General features: G+C 38.7%; 2 protein-coding genes across 5 annotated transcripts; one reads left to right on the plus strand and one right to left on the minus strand.

Annotated features, from left to right (window-relative positions):
* The first annotated feature begins 1,181 nt into the window (after window positions 1–1,181).
* ggt5b (gamma-glutamyltransferase 5b) lies at window positions 1,182–7,391 on the plus strand. Its single transcript, XM_026297127.2, has 12 exons — window positions 1,182–1,444; window positions 3,148–3,275; window positions 3,360–3,455; window positions 3,770–3,965; window positions 4,541–4,701; window positions 4,869–5,015; window positions 5,195–5,325; window positions 5,458–5,645; window positions 5,761–5,852; window positions 5,945–6,054; window positions 6,136–6,246; window positions 6,421–7,391. The coding sequence occupies exons 1-12, from the start codon at window positions 1,272–1,274 to the stop codon at window positions 6,565–6,567; spliced, it is 1,680 nt and encodes a 559-aa protein (XP_026152912.1). The 5' UTR covers window positions 1,182–1,271; the 3' UTR covers window positions 6,568–7,391.
* A 1,615-nt stretch (window positions 7,392–9,006) lies between these two features.
* ggt1b (gamma-glutamyltransferase 1b) lies at window positions 9,007–16,697 on the minus strand. 4 transcript variants are annotated; one of them, XM_026297126.2, is made up of 14 exons: window positions 16,537–16,697; window positions 16,397–16,453; window positions 15,179–15,353; window positions 14,881–15,011; window positions 14,696–14,785; window positions 14,269–14,461; window positions 13,996–14,156; window positions 13,225–13,374; window positions 11,621–11,757; window positions 11,197–11,384; window positions 10,969–11,096; window positions 10,369–10,481; window positions 10,090–10,203; window positions 9,007–9,610 (listed from the first exon to the last, which is right to left on the minus strand). In XM_026297126.2, the coding sequence occupies exons 3-14, from the start codon at window positions 15,343–15,345 to the stop codon at window positions 9,464–9,466; spliced, it is 1,719 nt and encodes a 572-aa protein (XP_026152911.1). In that variant the 5' UTR covers window positions 15,346–15,353; window positions 16,397–16,453; window positions 16,537–16,697; the 3' UTR covers window positions 9,007–9,463. The 4 variants fall into 4 exon arrangements, with proteins under 4 accessions (XP_026152911.1, XP_026152910.1, XP_026152909.1 ...); XM_026297125.2 differs by having other exon boundaries at window positions 16,532–16,697; XM_026297124.2 differs by having other exon boundaries at window positions 15,179–15,379; window positions 16,537–16,696.
* Between the last annotated feature and the right edge of the window lie 1,997 nt (window positions 16,698–18,694).

Raw genomic sequence — 18,694 nt, forward strand, 5'->3', positions numbered from 1 at the left:
TCAACAGGACAATGACCCTAAGCACACAGCTAAAATAATAAAGCAGAGGCTTCGGAACAACTCTGTGACCGTTCTTGACTGGCCCAGCCAGAGCCCTGACCTAAAGCCAATTGAGCATCTCTGGAGAGACCTGAAAATGGCTGTCCACCAACGTTCACCATCCACCCTGACAGAACTGGAGAGGATCTACAAGGAAGAATGGCAGAGGATCCCCAAATCCAGGTGTGAAAAACTTGTTGCATCATTCCCAAGAAGACTCATGGCTGTACTAGCTCAAAAGGGTGCTTCTACTCAATACTGAGCACAGGGTCTGAATACTTATGACCATGTGATATTTCAGTTTTTCTTTTTTAATAAATTTGCAAAAATTTCTACATTTGTTTTTTTCTGTCAAGATGGGGTGCTGAGTGTACATTAATGAGAAATAAAATGAACTTTTTTGATTTTGGCAAATGGCTGCAATGACACAAAGAGTGAAAAATTTAAAGGGGTCTGAATACTTTCCGTACCCACTGTAGATAATGGATGTTATTTATGTAATGTGATCGATAGTGTAGTTTACTGCTTTGCATGATCCAATTTTAATCCAATTGATTCAATCAGTGTCGAATGACTGTGACGTGTGGAGGGAAAATGGGGGGCAGACTAAGAATTGGACTATTCAAATTGTCTGCTGCTGATTGATAAACGTGAGGTCTGCAAGGTTGTTTGGTTAGTTTCTATCAAAATCCATCTTGTAACAACCAGAGGCCCCAGTAGAGTTAAAGCTTTAAGATTTTTGTGAAGATACTTAAGATTTATAGCAGGTCCCTGTTTGGAGGTTTCCCATGAGGCCTCAGTTTAAGGGCTGTTGTTTCCAGTGTCACTGACACAGAGGACACACACAGAGAGGCTGGTTGATGCAGTCGGATGGAGTGAAAGTAAAAGCTTTCTCAAAGCTGTAAGTGATAAATTGTGAATTCCCGTTCATATCTGAGAAAGATTAACACGTTTCCTCGAAGTCATAAACAGATGAACCATTTAACGCACAGCTGATAAATTCAGATGCTCATAGCGATGACTATTGATGGCGTAATGGTTATTTCCCAGTGCGGGTCCTGTGTCTGGCCTGTAGTCTTCATCCTGTTTACTTTCACTCTGTCGTATCCAGTAAGGGCAGGGAGGAGGGATAAACCCGCAGCCAGGATTAGACAGTGGGTTCATTGAGCGTGTGCGGACTCTGAGCGGCAGCAACAGTTTCTTCATCCCGAAGTTGCCAGAACAAAAAGTTAATGGCTAAATATAAGCCCCGGGTAGTGTGCTGCTGTATCCTGGCAGGTGTGATTTGCGCTGTTGCGATCGTCTGTTTGTGCATCGCTTCTCTGTTGGACAGACGCTGTTCCCACGGCAGCTTCAAACATGCGGCTGTTTCTGCAGATTCCCAGCTCTGTTCAGAGGTTGGCAGGTAAGTCTCTTTCTGTTTCATGGGGGGAAATCTGTGATACATTTGGCTTCAGTTCGACTTAACCCACTGGTTCTAAAACCCTACAAATAAAAAAGCTTATTTTTGAACTTAAGTTAAAGTCAATTGAGATTCTGTATATGACAATTAGAGGTTTTATATAGTATATACAGTAGTTTCATAACATGCGCCTTTATTCACATTACTCTGTAGGCTCTCAGTCTATACTGTCTCTGTATGTGAGATGACAAGCTGAACTGAGCAATGGGATTAGAGTTGATGAGATTTAATATGTGATAATACCTCAGGAACTGTGCAGACATGCTGCTCATCCCGCTGGATGTGACAAGCGGGAAAAAACCCAGTTCCCAAAACTGATGTCAGTCTTTCTAATGGGGGGTGAAGAGACTTGGCTTGGTCTCTGATGTACTTTTTAATGCAGTTCTTTATTTAGTTGTGAACCACAATGGAAACTCGACCAATATGTCATAACTCTGTATGTTTAATAAGTATGTTTAATGCCCCCCCCACACACACACGCTAAAACAGAAAAGTGCTCTATTGGCTTTTGCTTCCAGTTTTCTTTCCTCCTGCCAAAATTCACAGAGGAGTTCATTCCCCAGCTCTTAGCAGAGGCAGTGACCATAGCTCCACCAGATTTCACATTGACTGAGATGCACTGAGGCAATGAGCAACATGCCCATGCAATGAAGGAGCCTTTTAAAAACATGCACAAAATAAAAGACTCCTATGTCTTTTCTTAGGTAAGAATAAAAGCTACTCTAACCAGAAATCAGAACTGAGCTCCACTATTATTTTAAAGTCTATTGTTGACACCAGCATAAATTAGTGTTTTCTCTGGAACGACTGTATTTCATTTGAATAACTGCTGCAGATGTTTGGAGTATTCAAGCTCACTTGTTACTTTATTTCAAAGTTTTGGCAGCTACGATCATGTCTGCAGATAATTTCTCTGGTCTGTATAAACATATGCTATGTGCAGATTGTTGGTTCAGTGTATTTCAACCTATAATTGATCCTGTTCCTGAGTAAGCATTATTCTGCTCAAAACATAATGAACTCATGACATCCATAGTGTAAGGACATAAACCAGCTGTCAATCACTGAATTTGCTGCACTGATTATAGGTGACTCCTTTAATTAGAGGCTGTATCCTGAGACTTTTTTCCTTTGTTAAATCACTCAGACAAAAAGGCTAAGTCGAGCTCTCTTCAAAGTGCCAAAACACTGCCTTCTATTGTGACTTAGTGAAGACATCTGATCCCATGCCAATCTTTCATTGAAAAGACCCATTCTTGGGTGTCTGAGAGTGTTGGACTTCTATTTTTTAGCCCTGTTGTGCACTATTATTAAGCCTACTTAAAACAAGTGAGTTGTAACTTTAAGAAAAAGTTTACCTCCCTGAGTCAAGATTAAGAAAGAAAAAGTACCGCTCGCATCTTTCTGGTATTTCTCCTGAAGTCAAACTCATGCATCAGCACATGGTTTGAACTTGTCTCTTGGCAGCATTTACATAGTTTAATAGCCCGAAACAGTGAACTCTAGGGGTCTATGATGATGTCATGCAACTATTAAAAAATGTTCATGTGTGTGTCTGTGCTTGGCCAAAGAGGTGGCAAACACTCAGAGCTAGTGACTCAGATTATTCAGACATTTACCCTAAATCGGGTGAACATGTTTTACAGGGAAATGCTGCAGCAGGGGGGCTCGGCAGTAGATGGCGCCATTGCTGCTCTTCTGTGCACTTCTGTGGTCAACCCTCAGAGTATGGGGATTGGAGGAGGGTCGATAATCACCATAAGGAATAAAAGTGGTAGATGTTCTCATTATTTTTTTGGTAACTTGAATTTTACTTTATTCTCAAATGATAATTGATTAATTGCTGTTTTTGTCCCAGGCAATGTTAAAGTCTACAACTGCAGAGAGACTGTCCCACGGTCGTTCAAGGTCAACCTGTTAAATGACTGTCCCACCAAATTCCAGTTTTCCACAGGTACATATTGGTTGTATACCTGCTGATATTACATATAGATATTTTAAGCATTTATTAAATTACAGTTAATTACAGACATTAATAATATTATTGTTTGCCTCCTATGGATGCACAGGTGTCAGTAAATTCATAGAGTTTTATTCCCATTTATGTAGAGCTTATTTAGCCTGGAGCTGCTAATTGGATTGGATGGATCAGCAATCTGACTTAAAATAAGTTTTTACTTTAATTACTATTGGACATGCAATCAGTCCACCTTAGGTTTTCATCATTGGTTTCCAACATGTGTACTATTTTTCATGTTTATACCATAGGCAGCCAGTGGATTGGTGTTCCTGGAGAGCTGCGGGGCTATGAGAAGATTCACAATCAGTACGGGAAGCTGCCCTGGAGAAATCTGTTTCAGCCAGCAATCAGACTGGCCAGGGAAGGCATCCCTGTGCCACCGTATTTGGGAAAGCTCCTGAACTTCAATATAGTGAAAGTCCATGTGGAAAAGTCATCTCTCTGGTATATCTTCTCACTTAAAAACATTTATCATTATTACTTAATATAATACTTAAAAGCTTTCTGCTTTGTAGGCACATCAATATGAAATGTTTGAGAGTACTGAAAAACTCTGCTGAAATGTTTTTTAATCAGTATGTTACTGCACAAAACCTCCCAAAAACACCTGGTTTCAGTCTTTTCAATGACACTGTTCAGGAGCAGGTTTTACTGACACAGAGATGAAAGTAGTACTTTCTTTCAGAAATGTTTGTGTGAGGGGGTTAGCTGGTAAGCTAGACATTAAGCATGTGGAAAGAAGAAGCTGCAAGAAGTACATTTGCCTTTTCAATCTGCTTTTGCAAAAGTGCACATAAAGGTGCAGAAAGGTAATAGGAGACAGTTGTATTATATATTGTGAATTGCATGATATAAATAACACTATTTGTTAACATGGTGGCCCAGAGAATTCACTATTTACCCAGCCGGTACTGTAGGGAAGCCAACTTCTCACAATGAAGGGTTTTCAACAAGTATCTCTTTGCAATGCATTTTTTAATAACAGGTTCTAAAGTGATAACACTGATATGTTTTTCCAGTGAAATCTTATGCAACAAGAACAAAACTGTTCTGAGGCATGGAGACACCCTCAAGTTTCCTAGACTTGCTGATACCTTGGATATCATTGCAAATAAAGGAGCAGATGCCTTCTACACTGGCGAGATCGGACATGAATTAATCCAAGACATAAAAGCTGCAGGTTGGTGCAGTGAGAGAAACTGAGAAAGCTGGGGGTGTATACATGAACAGACAGAAAAAGGAAAACATACTTGTGTCTGATGTGGACTAGAGACAGTAAAAAGTCAGTGCAGTCAGTATAACTGAAGTCAAATAAACTGTCTGTAAATTTGACATGTTTTCGTTTAGGTGGGACGCTGCAAATGGACGATCTAAAGTCCTTCCAGGTGCGGGTGGAAGACGCATGGACAGTCCCTCTAGGAAATGCTAAAATACACATCCCTCCACCACCTGCCGGGGGCGCCCTGCTTGCCTTCATCCTCAGTCTAATGAAAGGTTTCATGTACTGACTAGTATAACTATTTCATGATCCCCTGAACTGATCTACCACAGCAACTCTGTGAAATATGTTCATCTTATGATCTGAATTATAAGAAAGAAAAAAACTCACAAAAACGCAAATACCTACAGAGCAAAAAGGTTTAAATTTGTGTTGTTGCTTTCTTTTTCTGCAGGTTTCTCCTTGACACCAGCCTGTATGAATGGTGACCAAAATATACAGATGTACCATCACTTCATAGAGGCAGTTAAATTTGCCAATGGACAAAAAAGGAGCATTAGGGACCCTCTCTTTAACAAGAGGAAGGTTAGGATCTGCTTTTTATTATTATTAGGATAAAAAGATTTGAAGAAGATGATACATAATTAGATTTCAGGCTCCGAAATATATACTGTATATATCATGATGAGCTCACTCATCATGATCTTCTTCTTTCAGGGTGCAGATCATTTGATTGATCCAGAGTTCATCAGTCATATCAGGAAGAAGATCTCTTCAAACCGCACCCATGAGAACTCCTACTACTCCAATGTCGAGCCTTCCCCTGATCACTTTGGGACGACGCATGTGTCTGTCCTGGATGCAGATGGACTGGCTGTCGCTGCCACCAGCACTATAAATGAATTGTGAGCAGGAAGCTTCTTCAGTCAAATGATTTGTACATCCACTGTTCTATAATAATGATGATATAATGACATAGCGTCCATCCCCTTAGCCTGCTGTGTTGTGTTCTGTCTGTAGATTTGGAGGAGCAGTTTATTCTCCACGAACAGGCATCATCCTCAACAATGAGTTGTCTGATTTTTGCCATAGAGCCGACACAGTGATGGCAGGTAAAGTCACGGAGCCTTTTAACTCAAACCCAATAACTTAAAGACATTAGTGTAATCATTTAGTCTTATCTGGAGTGTAATTGTTGTCGCAGGTGAACAGCCTCCCTCCTCAATGACTCCACTAATACTGGAGTCAGAGTCTGGGGGAATCCTTGTGATTGGTGGATCTGGGGGAAGCATGATCACCACAGCAGTGGCCTTGGTAACTCAGATAAAATGTGGTCCTATATGTTTGTCTGGTGTCTTATTTGTTTCCTTACATGATCTTTTCTTTTTCTTATAGTCTATAATAAATCACCTGTGGCTGGGGATGAATCTTAAAGATGCCGTTGGTGCCCCTGTAATTTTCATTGACTCCATAAACAATTTGAATTTTGAGCCTGGTTTTAACAAGGTGAGGTGCTCACATTTTTATCATCACTGCTTGTTAATGGCATTTAAATTCACTAGACTGTGACCATCTTTCTAATGAGTAATATTTCTATTTATGTTAATGGTTTCTGATGGAGATTACCAGTGTGTGTGTGTGTGTGTGTGTGTGTGTGTGTGCGTGTCTTGTGTGCCCCAGTCTGTGATAGATGGCCTGAAATTACTTGGACACAAAGTTGGTAAGTGGGAATACTTCTTAAATGTAGTCAATGCTGTGGAGAAGCAGAGTGGCTGCATCGTGGCCGTATCAGACAGACGAAAGATGGGTGTGTCAGCTGGATACTGACCACACAGAACACAAGGGCTCAACAGTATCGAGCTAAAAGACTGACTGAACCTTTGGACTTACAAACAATGAATGTGCCACATCCCTGACAACAAAATGTGACCTGATAGATGATGTTTTTAAATGTAGTGCCACTCAAATTATGCAGAACATGTGATGGAAGCAATGGCATTTATGTTTGTCTCGAGTCACAGCCTCCTCACCACTGCACTTAAATCTTATGTTTTCGTCTTCTTCATGACTTATGTCCTAAATCAGTTTCTGTCATACTTTGTCACATTTTGATATTAATGATACATCAACTTTTTTACCTCTGCCAAGCATAAAAACTTTTCCACTCGTTTTGTACACACGGTATAAAAATGCACAAATAAAACGCATTTGTTTTATTTTATTATTTGTTTTTTACTATACCTCCTGGATCCACTGAAAATATTGGTGAAAATGACTCACACAACTGTGAACAAGTTGTAAGAAACTTCGAGCTAGCTGGACCAATCCATATTATACCCAGCCAGTCGCCATGCACACACATACAGATGATGCAGAATAGTGTACAATTAGCACAAAGCCAGGCTGCTTCTCTTATAGCTGTGTTTATGTAGTGGAAGGTCAGACATTCCTGAACCAAGTTTAATGTGTGCTGACATAAAAGCAAATTAGCTGTTATCCAATATAGTTTTTACTGTCTATTACTATGCATGCTAATATCGATGAGTGTTTTGTTTTCTCACTGTAACTATGTAATTCAATGCAAAAACGCCTGTAGATGAGCCATGTAACCCTTTGACAGGGACATCCTGACTTATGGCAGAGTTACAGTTGTAGGTTGTTGACTGCCACAAAGGGAACTTTTACTGTGACCTTAAAAAATCAGTATGTGAACCAGCATTATTAGGTCTACTGTGATCTTTTTTTTTTGAAAGACTAAAAATGTAGATTTACAATGAACAAAACTTTCTTAAAACGTGTATGTGGAGATTATTTTTTAAAAACTAAAATGTATTTTTTAACTTTTAATATGTTAAAATGTTTTGTAAAACATTTAGACCCTTTTACAATAGTTTACTTGTCAATATAAGTGTTACCAGAATAAAACCAAGTTCAAAACAAAACCATTTTCTCATCTTCTCAGCCAAAGAGTCTGACCGTTGGCTGTGGTTCTTCACACGTGTTCCTTGTTAGTACAGTTTGATCAGCAATAATCTACTCCATGCTTTCCCGTTTGCCTTATTTCAGAGCAGTGAGACAAAGAACGCAGTAATGAGATACATTTCAGCAGAGCGACTTCTGAATTAGTAATGATTTTTTAAGTGGATTCTGCTCCGTTTTCCTTTGAGGCATTAGCTCTGAGTTATGAGAACATGCAAATTTTAGTCTGTGTGAAGCACCACTGTCTTTGTTGTATGACAAATGAGTTAATGAGGATAAGTTGTGAGTTCGTGGCCTTAGTGACATGGTATTACCCTCTGTGTGTAAATAACTATTAAAAGTACATATCAATTTAAAGTATGTCAAAAAAGTCTTTCACTCAAAGCAGAAGCAGATGAATAATCCTGTAATGAGCAGTAGCTGTTTGACATACATGAATTTGGAAGTTTGATTCATTATTTAAAATTCATGTCATTAAAGGCAGTGGTTTAAATTATAATTATGTCGACTCTGATACAGAGAGAATTATGAGATTTTTCATGCTGAATGGAAAATAAATGGGCCTGTATGAGTTGCCAACTCTGAAGGTCATTATTACCATGTAGAAGTGAGACTGTGCTTAATTGAGCCTAAAAGGAAAATTTCAGGGTGACTACTCATTTCTGGACTCTTCATCTACTGACCAATAAATGTAACCACACCAGGTAACAAAACCAAAGATATTTGCATGTTATCTTGTCTCTCGCCACACATTTCCTCTTCTAGATGCTGTCAACCAATGTTCTAATTGTTTACATGTTCCTTCAGAAACACAACAAAAGCAGAGGCCTCATATCTGTTTCCAAATATTGTTTATCTCCTCAAGAATATCTTAGCCATGCTAGTAGCTTTAGAGATTACAATGTCCGAATGTTACTATGATAGACTAAGTGTATGTCATAAATATTACATTCACATTACCTGCTTAGCTTCACATTTTGAGCATGTCAGCATGCTGATGTTAGCATTTAGCACAGAGCATAGCATGGCTGTGGGCTCTTGATAACCATTATCTTCAGTGTGGATGATAAATAAATAATCCGTTCACACTGGGAAAATTCATTTAATTTGAAATACGCATATGTTCACTAATGCAAATGTCTGATTATAACACTGTTTCTGTCACATATGTACAAGCCATTTGTAGGAAAAGACAGTAAAGACATTTTAATTTTACACTTACTTTACACATTTCGGTAATTATGTGAAACACTGAGAGTCCAGCTAAGAGAAGAGGGTTCCCTGTGAATCCCAGTGGTGACAAAGACCAGCAACAGCCACAACATTTTTATGAGGCCGTTGAAAGCCTTTGCACTCTGTAAGTCGTAAGTGTTAGTTTTAATTGAGTTTTTTATGTGTATATTTTATAGGATTGTAACACTTTACTTTAAAATAACATGGAACGTCATGGGCACTTCCTAAATAAATAAACAGATGAGGTGACAACTAGAGACAGTAGCCATCAAACCAATATTTAAAATGAACGTCAAACTACTACTGTTTTGTAGCTCATAATAAGCAGTAAGTCCACATTCTGTTATCTGAGTTAAGTGTCATTAAGTACGTGAAGGACATTTAACTTACAGAACAATTGACGATGGTTCCTGGTTCTTTATTGAGTCACTAATCTCTCATCTCACACTACCAGAGCTCAAGGTTCACACAGTGACAGCCTCTCTGCACAATCAGAGGTGTGTGTGTGACCTCAGTACCCTGCGGCATACGCCCACTTACGAGGATCTGACTGAGCCTCGAGTCCATCATCATGATGTAGTATGGCCTGCACCACAGCTCCTGTTGATTTGAGGACCTCCATCTCATGGTTTTTTAACACTAAACCATCCATGACATTCTGTGAAGAGGAGCATATATGTATATATATATATATATATATATATATATATGTGTGTGTGTGTGTGTGAAGGCACACAGACCTAATGTAAAACAACAAATCTCAAAATATACTTATTCTGAAAAAAAAAGTACTTTCTGTCTTTGAGCAAGAAGTTGTGACGTGCTGCTCGACCTGATGCATGGCTGGAAGTTTAAACTTGCTAAAAGGTATAAACAAGGATTCTGTATTTAATCCTTTGTTTCGTGGAAACAATGCTTAGATTGTATTCATTATCTTTGGAGGAGCAATTGACTTCTTCATCCCAGTGCAATGACAAAATTAGATTTATTTCTCCATTTTCTCAATTTAACCTTTAGCTTCATGCATATTTAAAAGTATATACTGATCTGTCGGTGTAGGTGGAGTTTGATCTTTGCAGTATCTTTTATCTCTATTAGTCACATATATCAGCATTGTTTGCTGTTTGTGACACTTACTTTGTCAAAGCCAGGCTCCACTACTGTTCTGTTAGGGCTCAGCTGGTTGTGGAACCTGGGCTCTAACACCGCATTTTTCAGATCGTAGTTGAAGAACAGTGCCTTCAGAATAACCTAAAAAACAGCAAAGATTTCAAACCATGTTAAACAGTAAAGAAGTTGCTAACTACATACTCTATGTAATAAGAGTATACCTCATTAATTTATACAACATTAATTTAACATCATTTAACTTATTAAATCAGTTGCGTCACTTTATGATGGTGGTTTATGTCTTACCAGAGTAACAGAGGTAGTAATTTGTGTTCCTCCTGAGCCCCCGACCACCATCTTAACTTTGTTGTTTTTATCAAGTAGGATGGTTGGACACATAGATGACATTGGCCTTTTTCCTTTTAAGAGAATTTAATGGTAATAAAAGTTAACAAGGACAAGGACAAGCAAAAAAAAAAGAAAATATCACCTGTACTGCCTTCTAAAAGATAATCGCCCCCTCTTGGAACGTCTCATGTATCATTGTCCCACAGCATTGAATCAAATCAATGACTATTTAATATGAGAAGCCAAAAAAGCCGATTGTTCACTTTGTCACACTAACAATGAATACTGAAAGCCTTAAAGTATCAGATGGCTCAGATAAAGAACTTCTCACAGAAAAGATGGTGCTTTTCTGGCACTCTGAGCCAGAGCAATGATGTTTTAAAAGCCTTTAATCGTTCAGGGATACTAACACACAGACAGGTTTGACCTCACCAAGTTATTGTCGGGGTGATAAAATATTAGAACCATATAGTTTGTACCTTTGATTTTTACTACAGCAAAGTAACAATATTGTAAAAATAATGAAATATTATACGTTATAAATGTGTTTGGTCTAACCTGGTCTGATGAAGTTGCTTGGGGAAGGAGGCACCCCAAAGCTGTTTGTGATGAGTGGGGAGCTGAAATCATCCATCTCATTGTTGAGAAGTATCCCTGTTGAGCCTGACATGACTTTGGAGCCCAAACTGCAGGAAAGAAATAACCTTTAAGATACCACAGGAGTTACAAGCAAATATCAACTAATATTGGTAATTATATTTATTCGGAACAACCAGGGGGTCTTACTATTGGTTGATGGTGCTGGTGGCTGCCACGGCACTTCCATCCTCTGCTACTACAGAGATGTGTGAGGTCCCGTGGTTTTCGGGCAGGTAAAACTCTGGTTCGTAATAGTTCATGTGATGTGTGGTTTCATCAGTAATCTTTTCACGGAGGATGTTCGCATAGTAAGTTGAAGTCATATTGTGGATGAGCTTTGGGCAAGAACGTTGGACATAAAAATAATCAACATCATAAATGTTTACGGGGAAGGTATTGTTTATTGCTGTTTTTACTGATATGAGGTTTTGTGTGCTTTTACATTACTTTTGCACTAAAATGTGTAAAAATGTCAAGCAACTACACTGCTACTATATTGTTGCTATGCAGTTTCACCAGAGACTGAAACCATGCCTTTAATTGTTTAATGAGTATAAAGCCATGACCCTACATCTGTGATGTTGAGAAACCTTGGATCTCCAAGTAAAGTCCTCTTTGCATAAGCGAAACGAAAGGCCTCTGTGATACGATGGTAGGTCAGGATCTTTTTCTCAGTGCTTGCCATACTATCTGAGGTAAAGTTGTACCCTGTAAAAATGTAACAGTCATTACTAACCCAATCTAAACAACAGTCTCATTCATTCAGCTAACTGGCGAGAGCTACAACGGACTTGACCCAGCGTGTTCCTGTGTTTGTATTTAGTCTAAAAGCTTCTGTGACTAGACTAAGGGTATTAGGCTGAGATGACAGCCTCAGAGGAAAACTGGAGGAAAGGCTGCAGAAAACAGAAGGTTTTGGTTTGATGGGTTTCAGCTGTCAGGCAGAGGCAGGAGTCACGCTAAATCAGCAGGAGAAAAGTTTTTTGCCTGTCACTGAAATGTTTGTGTGAGGTTTCCATCCCTCAGCTGTGTCCAATTAGAAGAAAATTTGGAAGATTAGGGTTAGTGTATGAGGCACGGGCCACGCTGGTCAGTTACAGGAAAGAAAAGGTTCAGGGAGATGAATTACTTTAAAAGGAGGTTTTTCAATTAGTCCTTAAGAGCAGCTGCTGTCACTGTACTGAGAAGTAGCAGAAGAGCATAGAGACAGTCGCCAAAATGAGAGTTTGTTATGGAATGGAAGAAAGTCCAGTCAGACACAAAATAGTGTGCAAAGATGAGATATGTAATTACGATGACAATGACCATACACCAAGGCAGCACTGATTTCATTAGCAACGTGTTCATGAGCTCTGCCGATCAGAATGTGAGACTCTCGGGCAGCAATTATCTTTGAATCTTAATTATTTCAATCAAACAAAAGCCCTTCTGCCAAGGTTACAGTGTGCTTTCCTCAGGGGTTTTAAGTTCATCCTCTAAAATGGAAGAAATTACTTTTAAATTTAATATTGGTTGTGTATCTTATTACATAACCAGTGTTGCCATGAGCAATCCAAAACATTATCCTACCTCAATAACAAAACAGTTTGTCAGTGTTTTCCCAATTACCCCATACAACAGCGACAAAAGCACTAAAATATTCACTTTTTGGTGTGAGTTTATAGTCACGCCAGAGGTTCTGTGCAGCCATATTTCAGTTGAAGGCTAACATCAGCAACCTAACATGCTCACAATGACAAAATTAATATGTTGACATAAAGAAGTTAATGTTTACTATCGTCACCTAATCCCTAACCCCATCCTAACCCTGACCCTACCCCCAGCTCCCAACCCCTAACCCTTAATTATTCACACATTCATTATTCATCAACCCAGAAGAGGTCACTGAGTAATAAAAAAAACAACCAATATTGTTTTTTTTTCCATTTAACATACTAAATCATATATGTTGAACATCAGATATACATGAATCAAGGCCATTGTTTCTCAGTGTAGGTAAAGTTACTCTGAGCTAACGTCCCGTCACCAAACCTTTTTTTAATTTTAAAAGAAGATTTATTGTTCAGTGGATCAGCCAATAACAATGTAGTCCTTTTCTGTGAGAGTGACGGCAGCTCACATTAAAGCACAAGCTCTCCCACTCGGGGTGTTTTTGGACAAACCATCAAAGCTTACCTTTCAAGATGTTTAATATCAGTGAGAGCACAGGGCCGCTAGCAGGGGCATTGGGAACAGCCATGGTGTACTCCCCCACATTTACTCTTAAAGGGTTCTCATCCAAGACTGGCACATAATCCTCCAGATCCTCCATTGTGATGATTCCGCCTAAACATGGATTGACAAACACTGTGAATGCACATTTGGACAGAGCTGGAAATAAAAATAGTCCTTGCCATGAAAAGTAGATGTGTAGAGAGAGAAGCATGTCATATATTTTGCTATATGTCCTCAAGTCCTTTTAGCAAATCACCTTTAGTGCTAATGGTAGTTTCAGTAATGATAATGATAATGTCCTTTTGATGTGGGTATACAAACATGATCTAATCTGCACAAATGATCCAAAGATGACACAATATTTTACTGTAAATCACCGAAATGAAAATAGAAATTGGAAACTGATAAGTGATTTATTATGTCGTCTTTATTTGCTGATTTTCCTAATTTGAATGAAAGTAAGAGTAAGAGGATCGGATTATATGGAGATTTAATGCAGCCTCACCCCAGTGTATACAAATAACAGAGTTTGAAAATGTTCACTAAACTCTGGGAGATGGTTAGGATTAGTTTAAGGGAGTGAGTGAATCTCACTATCCATTGCATGTAAAATCTCACTTTCCCATACACATTCTATGCTTCTTCCAAACCATTGCATCTGTATGTTTTACTCTGAGATCGCACCGGAAGACTTATATCTTATATGAACAAATTTTCAAAGGACAATATCACCTGCTGCCCGAATATCTGTCACAAGTTTCTGAGCCAGATCTCCCTTGTAGAAAGCATCAGGGCCCTCCTCAGCGATTTTCTTATAGGTTTCTGCAAGCTTGGTAAATTTTATAGTTTCATTTTCTTTTAGAACGTCACCATTTTTCCCACAAAACACTTCACTGAAACAGAGAAAGGGATCATTTAGGATGGTTTGAGTCACTGAACTTAATAATACAATATTGATTTAGTAGTCCAAGCTCTCAGCAGATGCCTCTGGTTGATATTGCTCACCATAGATCTTGGTCCTCGATGATGGTTTCCTTGTTTTTGGAAAGTGCAGAGGCAAGTGCTCTGCCTAAAGGAAAGCCTTGTTCTGCAAGATCAATGCTTGGCTGGAACAAGTCTTTCCAAGGCAGTTTACCATGTCGCCTGTGTGCCAACTCAAAACCTCGAATTTCTCCTGGAACAGCAATAGCCAGCCCTCCTACCAACCACAGAAACCAAGGAAACACACTTGTTCAGATTCAAATATTATTTTAATGCAGATGTTATTTTAAAAATGGGTACACTTTCTACCCAGAAGGTGTTTTTTTTTTTCTACTTTTCCTGAGTTTTGAGTTTGGTCTAGACATTTGACAATATAACTTTACATTTGATCTTCTTAGCTTTCATAATTACATTATCTAAAGCAACCCTCTGCTCATTGGTTAAACATTACCTTTCTGGGATAAAGCTGTACTGTTCCCAAACATGTTCTCTGTTGCATTGCGTGGTGCCGTCTCCCTGGCATCAATGATCTCAACTTTCCCTGTGTATAGGTCACATGTCAGGCTTTTTTATGTTGGTGGGAAAGTAAACAACAGAAGAATTTGTGGTGGAGATGTACTGCATATAAAGCTGTACCAGTTGTTGCATTGTAGATGGTAAAGAAAATTCCTCCTCCGATTCCCATGCTGTGAGCATTCATAAGTCCAACACAGAGTAAAGCTGCTATAGAGGCATCTACTGCAGACCCCCCTTTCACCAGTATGTCCCTGTGGTAATGTAAGGAGGAGATTATTAGTTTTTACATTAAATATCTTAAGAGCCTCTGCAGACAGATAATAAAGTAAATAAATTTGTGTGTGAGCATGTCTCTGTTTGCATGCATACATGCATACATCTGTTTACAGTGTCTTAAGCTGTAGAAATGAGCACTCACCTGCCGACCTCTGAACACGGCCCAGCATCTGCTGCTACAGCTGCTTTGAAGTAGACTTGTTCGCTTGTGCCTTTCCTTCTCTCCACACCGAAGAAAACACCCACAAAAGTGGCAACTGATACCAACAGCAGCATCACCAGTGCCACACATATTGTCTTCTTGACCATTTTTAGAACTGAGGAACAATAAATAACTTGATACCTGTAAAAAAAGATATTCTATATATATATATATATTTATATATATATAGCAGTCAAAAAAAATCTTAAAAAAATCTGACCACATATATATTTTCTGACTCTGTTTTAGCCCTGTAACTGGCTGGACTTAGACCTAACTCCAGCTGGTTACTAGGAAGCTGTATCACAGTGTGTTCAGTACAACTTGTGCTGACAGCTACATCGTGTTTAACATATGTAATAACTGCATGCTTAACAGTCTGAGTAAAGTAAAACTTGCTAGGCAACTTCTTAGTTTGCACTGCACTTATCGCTCACTATTTGTTTCTCAGCATACAGTTGACTGAGATAATGATTATGTTTTTATCTGACATTAAATAAATTTAAATAATCAGCAGTGTGAATTGTTAATGATAATAAATAAAGTGCCAGAACAGCAAATGTATGGTCACCTTTGGTTGCAGGATAAAAAGGGCTTATTTTGCTGACCTGGCCTACACTCTTGTACATTGGCAAAACCAGAGATCTAGAGCTGATTCATCCAGCCATCCATTATCTATACCCGCTTATTCCTTAACCAGGGACACAGGGATCTGCTGGAGCCTATCCCATAGAGCTGATTCAGTTTATGCTTTTATATGTTATTAATTGAATTTTGAATTTTATTACCAGTGAGTGGGCTCCAGCAGATCCCCGTGACCCTAAACAGGAATAATCAGTTATAGATACTGGATGGATGAATAGATTACCAATGAGTTGGTAACAGCTCAAAGTTATATAGTCATTTATTAGTAAATTATTCTGTCAAACCTCGGAAAACAGATTATATAACAGGCAGATCAACTGTTGTAGCTGCAGCACAAGCATTACTGTTAAGCATTACACAACAAACAAACAACAAACTGTTTACAAGACTGTTGCCAGTCTGCAAACAGTAAAATATCATGTGGTAAAACTGGAATTGAAATCCTCAGACATTGTACTGCCTGAATGATTAAAATGGATTTTTTATGAAAAGTGAAGCAGTTTTCTGTCTTACCTTGATTTGTCTCAGGGCTGCAGGAACTGACTGTTCACTGTGTGCGTTTGTCACAATCTACAGGAGTTCACAGGTAATAGGGTTACAGTGGTTCTCAGTATGTAACTATCACAAAGTCATTAAACTTTAACCCACCTCACCATAAAACATCACTTCCACTGATTTCCCCGATGAGGGGAAAATTGTAGACAGAGACAGAAGAAACAACTTGAGATAACATTCAAGCTATTACTGAAATGAACAGTCATGATTATTAACATTAGAACTTTATAAAACACCAAGAAGCAATTGTACTACCCTGAAACTGACCGGTGACAATAAGCCATTGGCTGAATGACTCGCTATCTGCACGTCATGCTCATAACTGACAAAGATTAACCTGCCTCAGTTTGCTGGTGGTTCATTTCAAAGAGATGACATGTGACTTTACAGTAGCTTAGCTTTTTTTAAAAAAATAATAAGGCAGATCCCCATCTCACAGTTTTAATGAAACACAGATTTAACTCTAATATTGGTTTTTGCATAACAGCTCCTCACCAGGAAAATGAAGGTTTTCAGGACTACAGGGAGAATTTCACATCTGCCATGGGGGAGGAAAGAAGAACAGACTGTAGAAGAATAATGTGCATAGGTGCAGGGCTGGCTGAGGAGAGTTGGTTAAATAAGCAGCCTGATCAGTTTTTGGAGGGCAACAGGGACAGGACAGATGACTTTCTGCACTCCCCAGGCTACCTACTCTCACATATTAAAGCTCCAACAGATTTTTTTTTTTTTATGCACGAAACAATAGAACTGCAACATCATATTGGACTGCATCAAAGTCTTTACATTTTTTCATTCATGTCCTTGTATAGGACACTTCTTTCCAGCTGTGAGAGCAACAAGAGCTAAGGTTTGTGTTTTCACAGCTGTAGCCCTTTAGAGCAGCTTCAGAAAGTATTTTATCTATTTATAATTAAATCTATGACATAATTAAATGTGCAAAATGGGAATTTTGAATCCTCCACTGTAGTTGCACTAAATGCTCATAGTCACTTTAGTTACATAGCTCAATTTGAAGAGATGTATGCTGGAGTGTGGTATGTAGGAAAAATAGTGCTGTTATGTGCAGCTCGAGCCTGAAAGACATGACTGACCGTCACTATACTGTTTTATTTAAATTACAAATTACAGGCTCATTTCTGTGAATGATCATTAGCCCAATGCAATGACTGACTGCCTCTGACCAAAATTTGATTAAATACTTTAATGATATGCTGATAATGATATATACATATATGTGATATATTTATTAGACCACACATGATTTAGTACTTTGATAAGCCCATGAAATTGATTACATGTGCTGAACCAGTTGCTGCACTGTGCATTATTCTTATTTCATCCCTTATTGACTAGATGCATTTCCTCTGGCTCTATTTTTTGTGCGTAATGCGTCAATGCAGAAAGGTCCACTGGTACCACTGAGAAAACAAATTTTGTGCTGTCATGTTTGTGTTATTCTTCCTCTCTTTTATTTTCTTGCCCTGTAAGCACAATTATGTTTGGTATATAAAGACTATAGTCCAAAGCTTGATGATATATGGCACATCGGTCTGTGCCGTGGCTATGATTTGGCTTGAATTGAAATAGCTGTAAAGTCATAAACCACGCGTGACCCCGGTGTCCCTTGTACACTGAGAAACAGAGTAGAGGAAGAATGAGCAGCTGAGACAATCATTCATAAAGCTCATAAAACATTCCTCCTCCCCCACACTGCACATCTGCTCCTGCAGTGTGCCAACCTTGACACTTCCTGCCTCAAAAAAAACAAATGTTTTTTAAAAACTAATGTCCTGCATCAAAAAAACTAATGTTCAATTTATCTGTCTGAAGACAAAAAGTGAGATAAAGTGTCAGGTGTATAGTACACAGTGACATAGAGAAGTGGTGCATCCTTATGGTGATGAGAAAGCTGTTCCTGTTTTTCCTGAAACCCTAAAATCCTGCTCAAATCCAGAGCTAAAGAAAAGAAGCAAAAACCTAGACAATCCAAGAGATCATTGACCCTGGGAATAATGTGGGAGATGAGATCCTAAAATCCAGGCAGAGTCAATGAGAGCAATTAGACTTTCATAGCAGCATGATGGGAATGCACCAGGCAATCGGGGACAATCAATTACTCTGTTTTCCAACATAGTTCACTATTGCTTCCATAGATTTGCAATTAGTCTGGGAGGTGATGCAACATATTAAAGTCATCGACACAGCCTCTCTTTGACTCTTTGACTGTTATATATTATAGGACTGCCAGTGAAT

This window comes from Mastacembelus armatus, chromosome 12 (assembly GCF_900324485.2).
Source record: "Mastacembelus armatus chromosome 12, fMasArm1.2, whole genome shotgun sequence".
In the NCBI taxonomy this organism is placed as follows: Eukaryota; Metazoa; Chordata; class Actinopteri; order Synbranchiformes; family Mastacembelidae; genus Mastacembelus; species Mastacembelus armatus.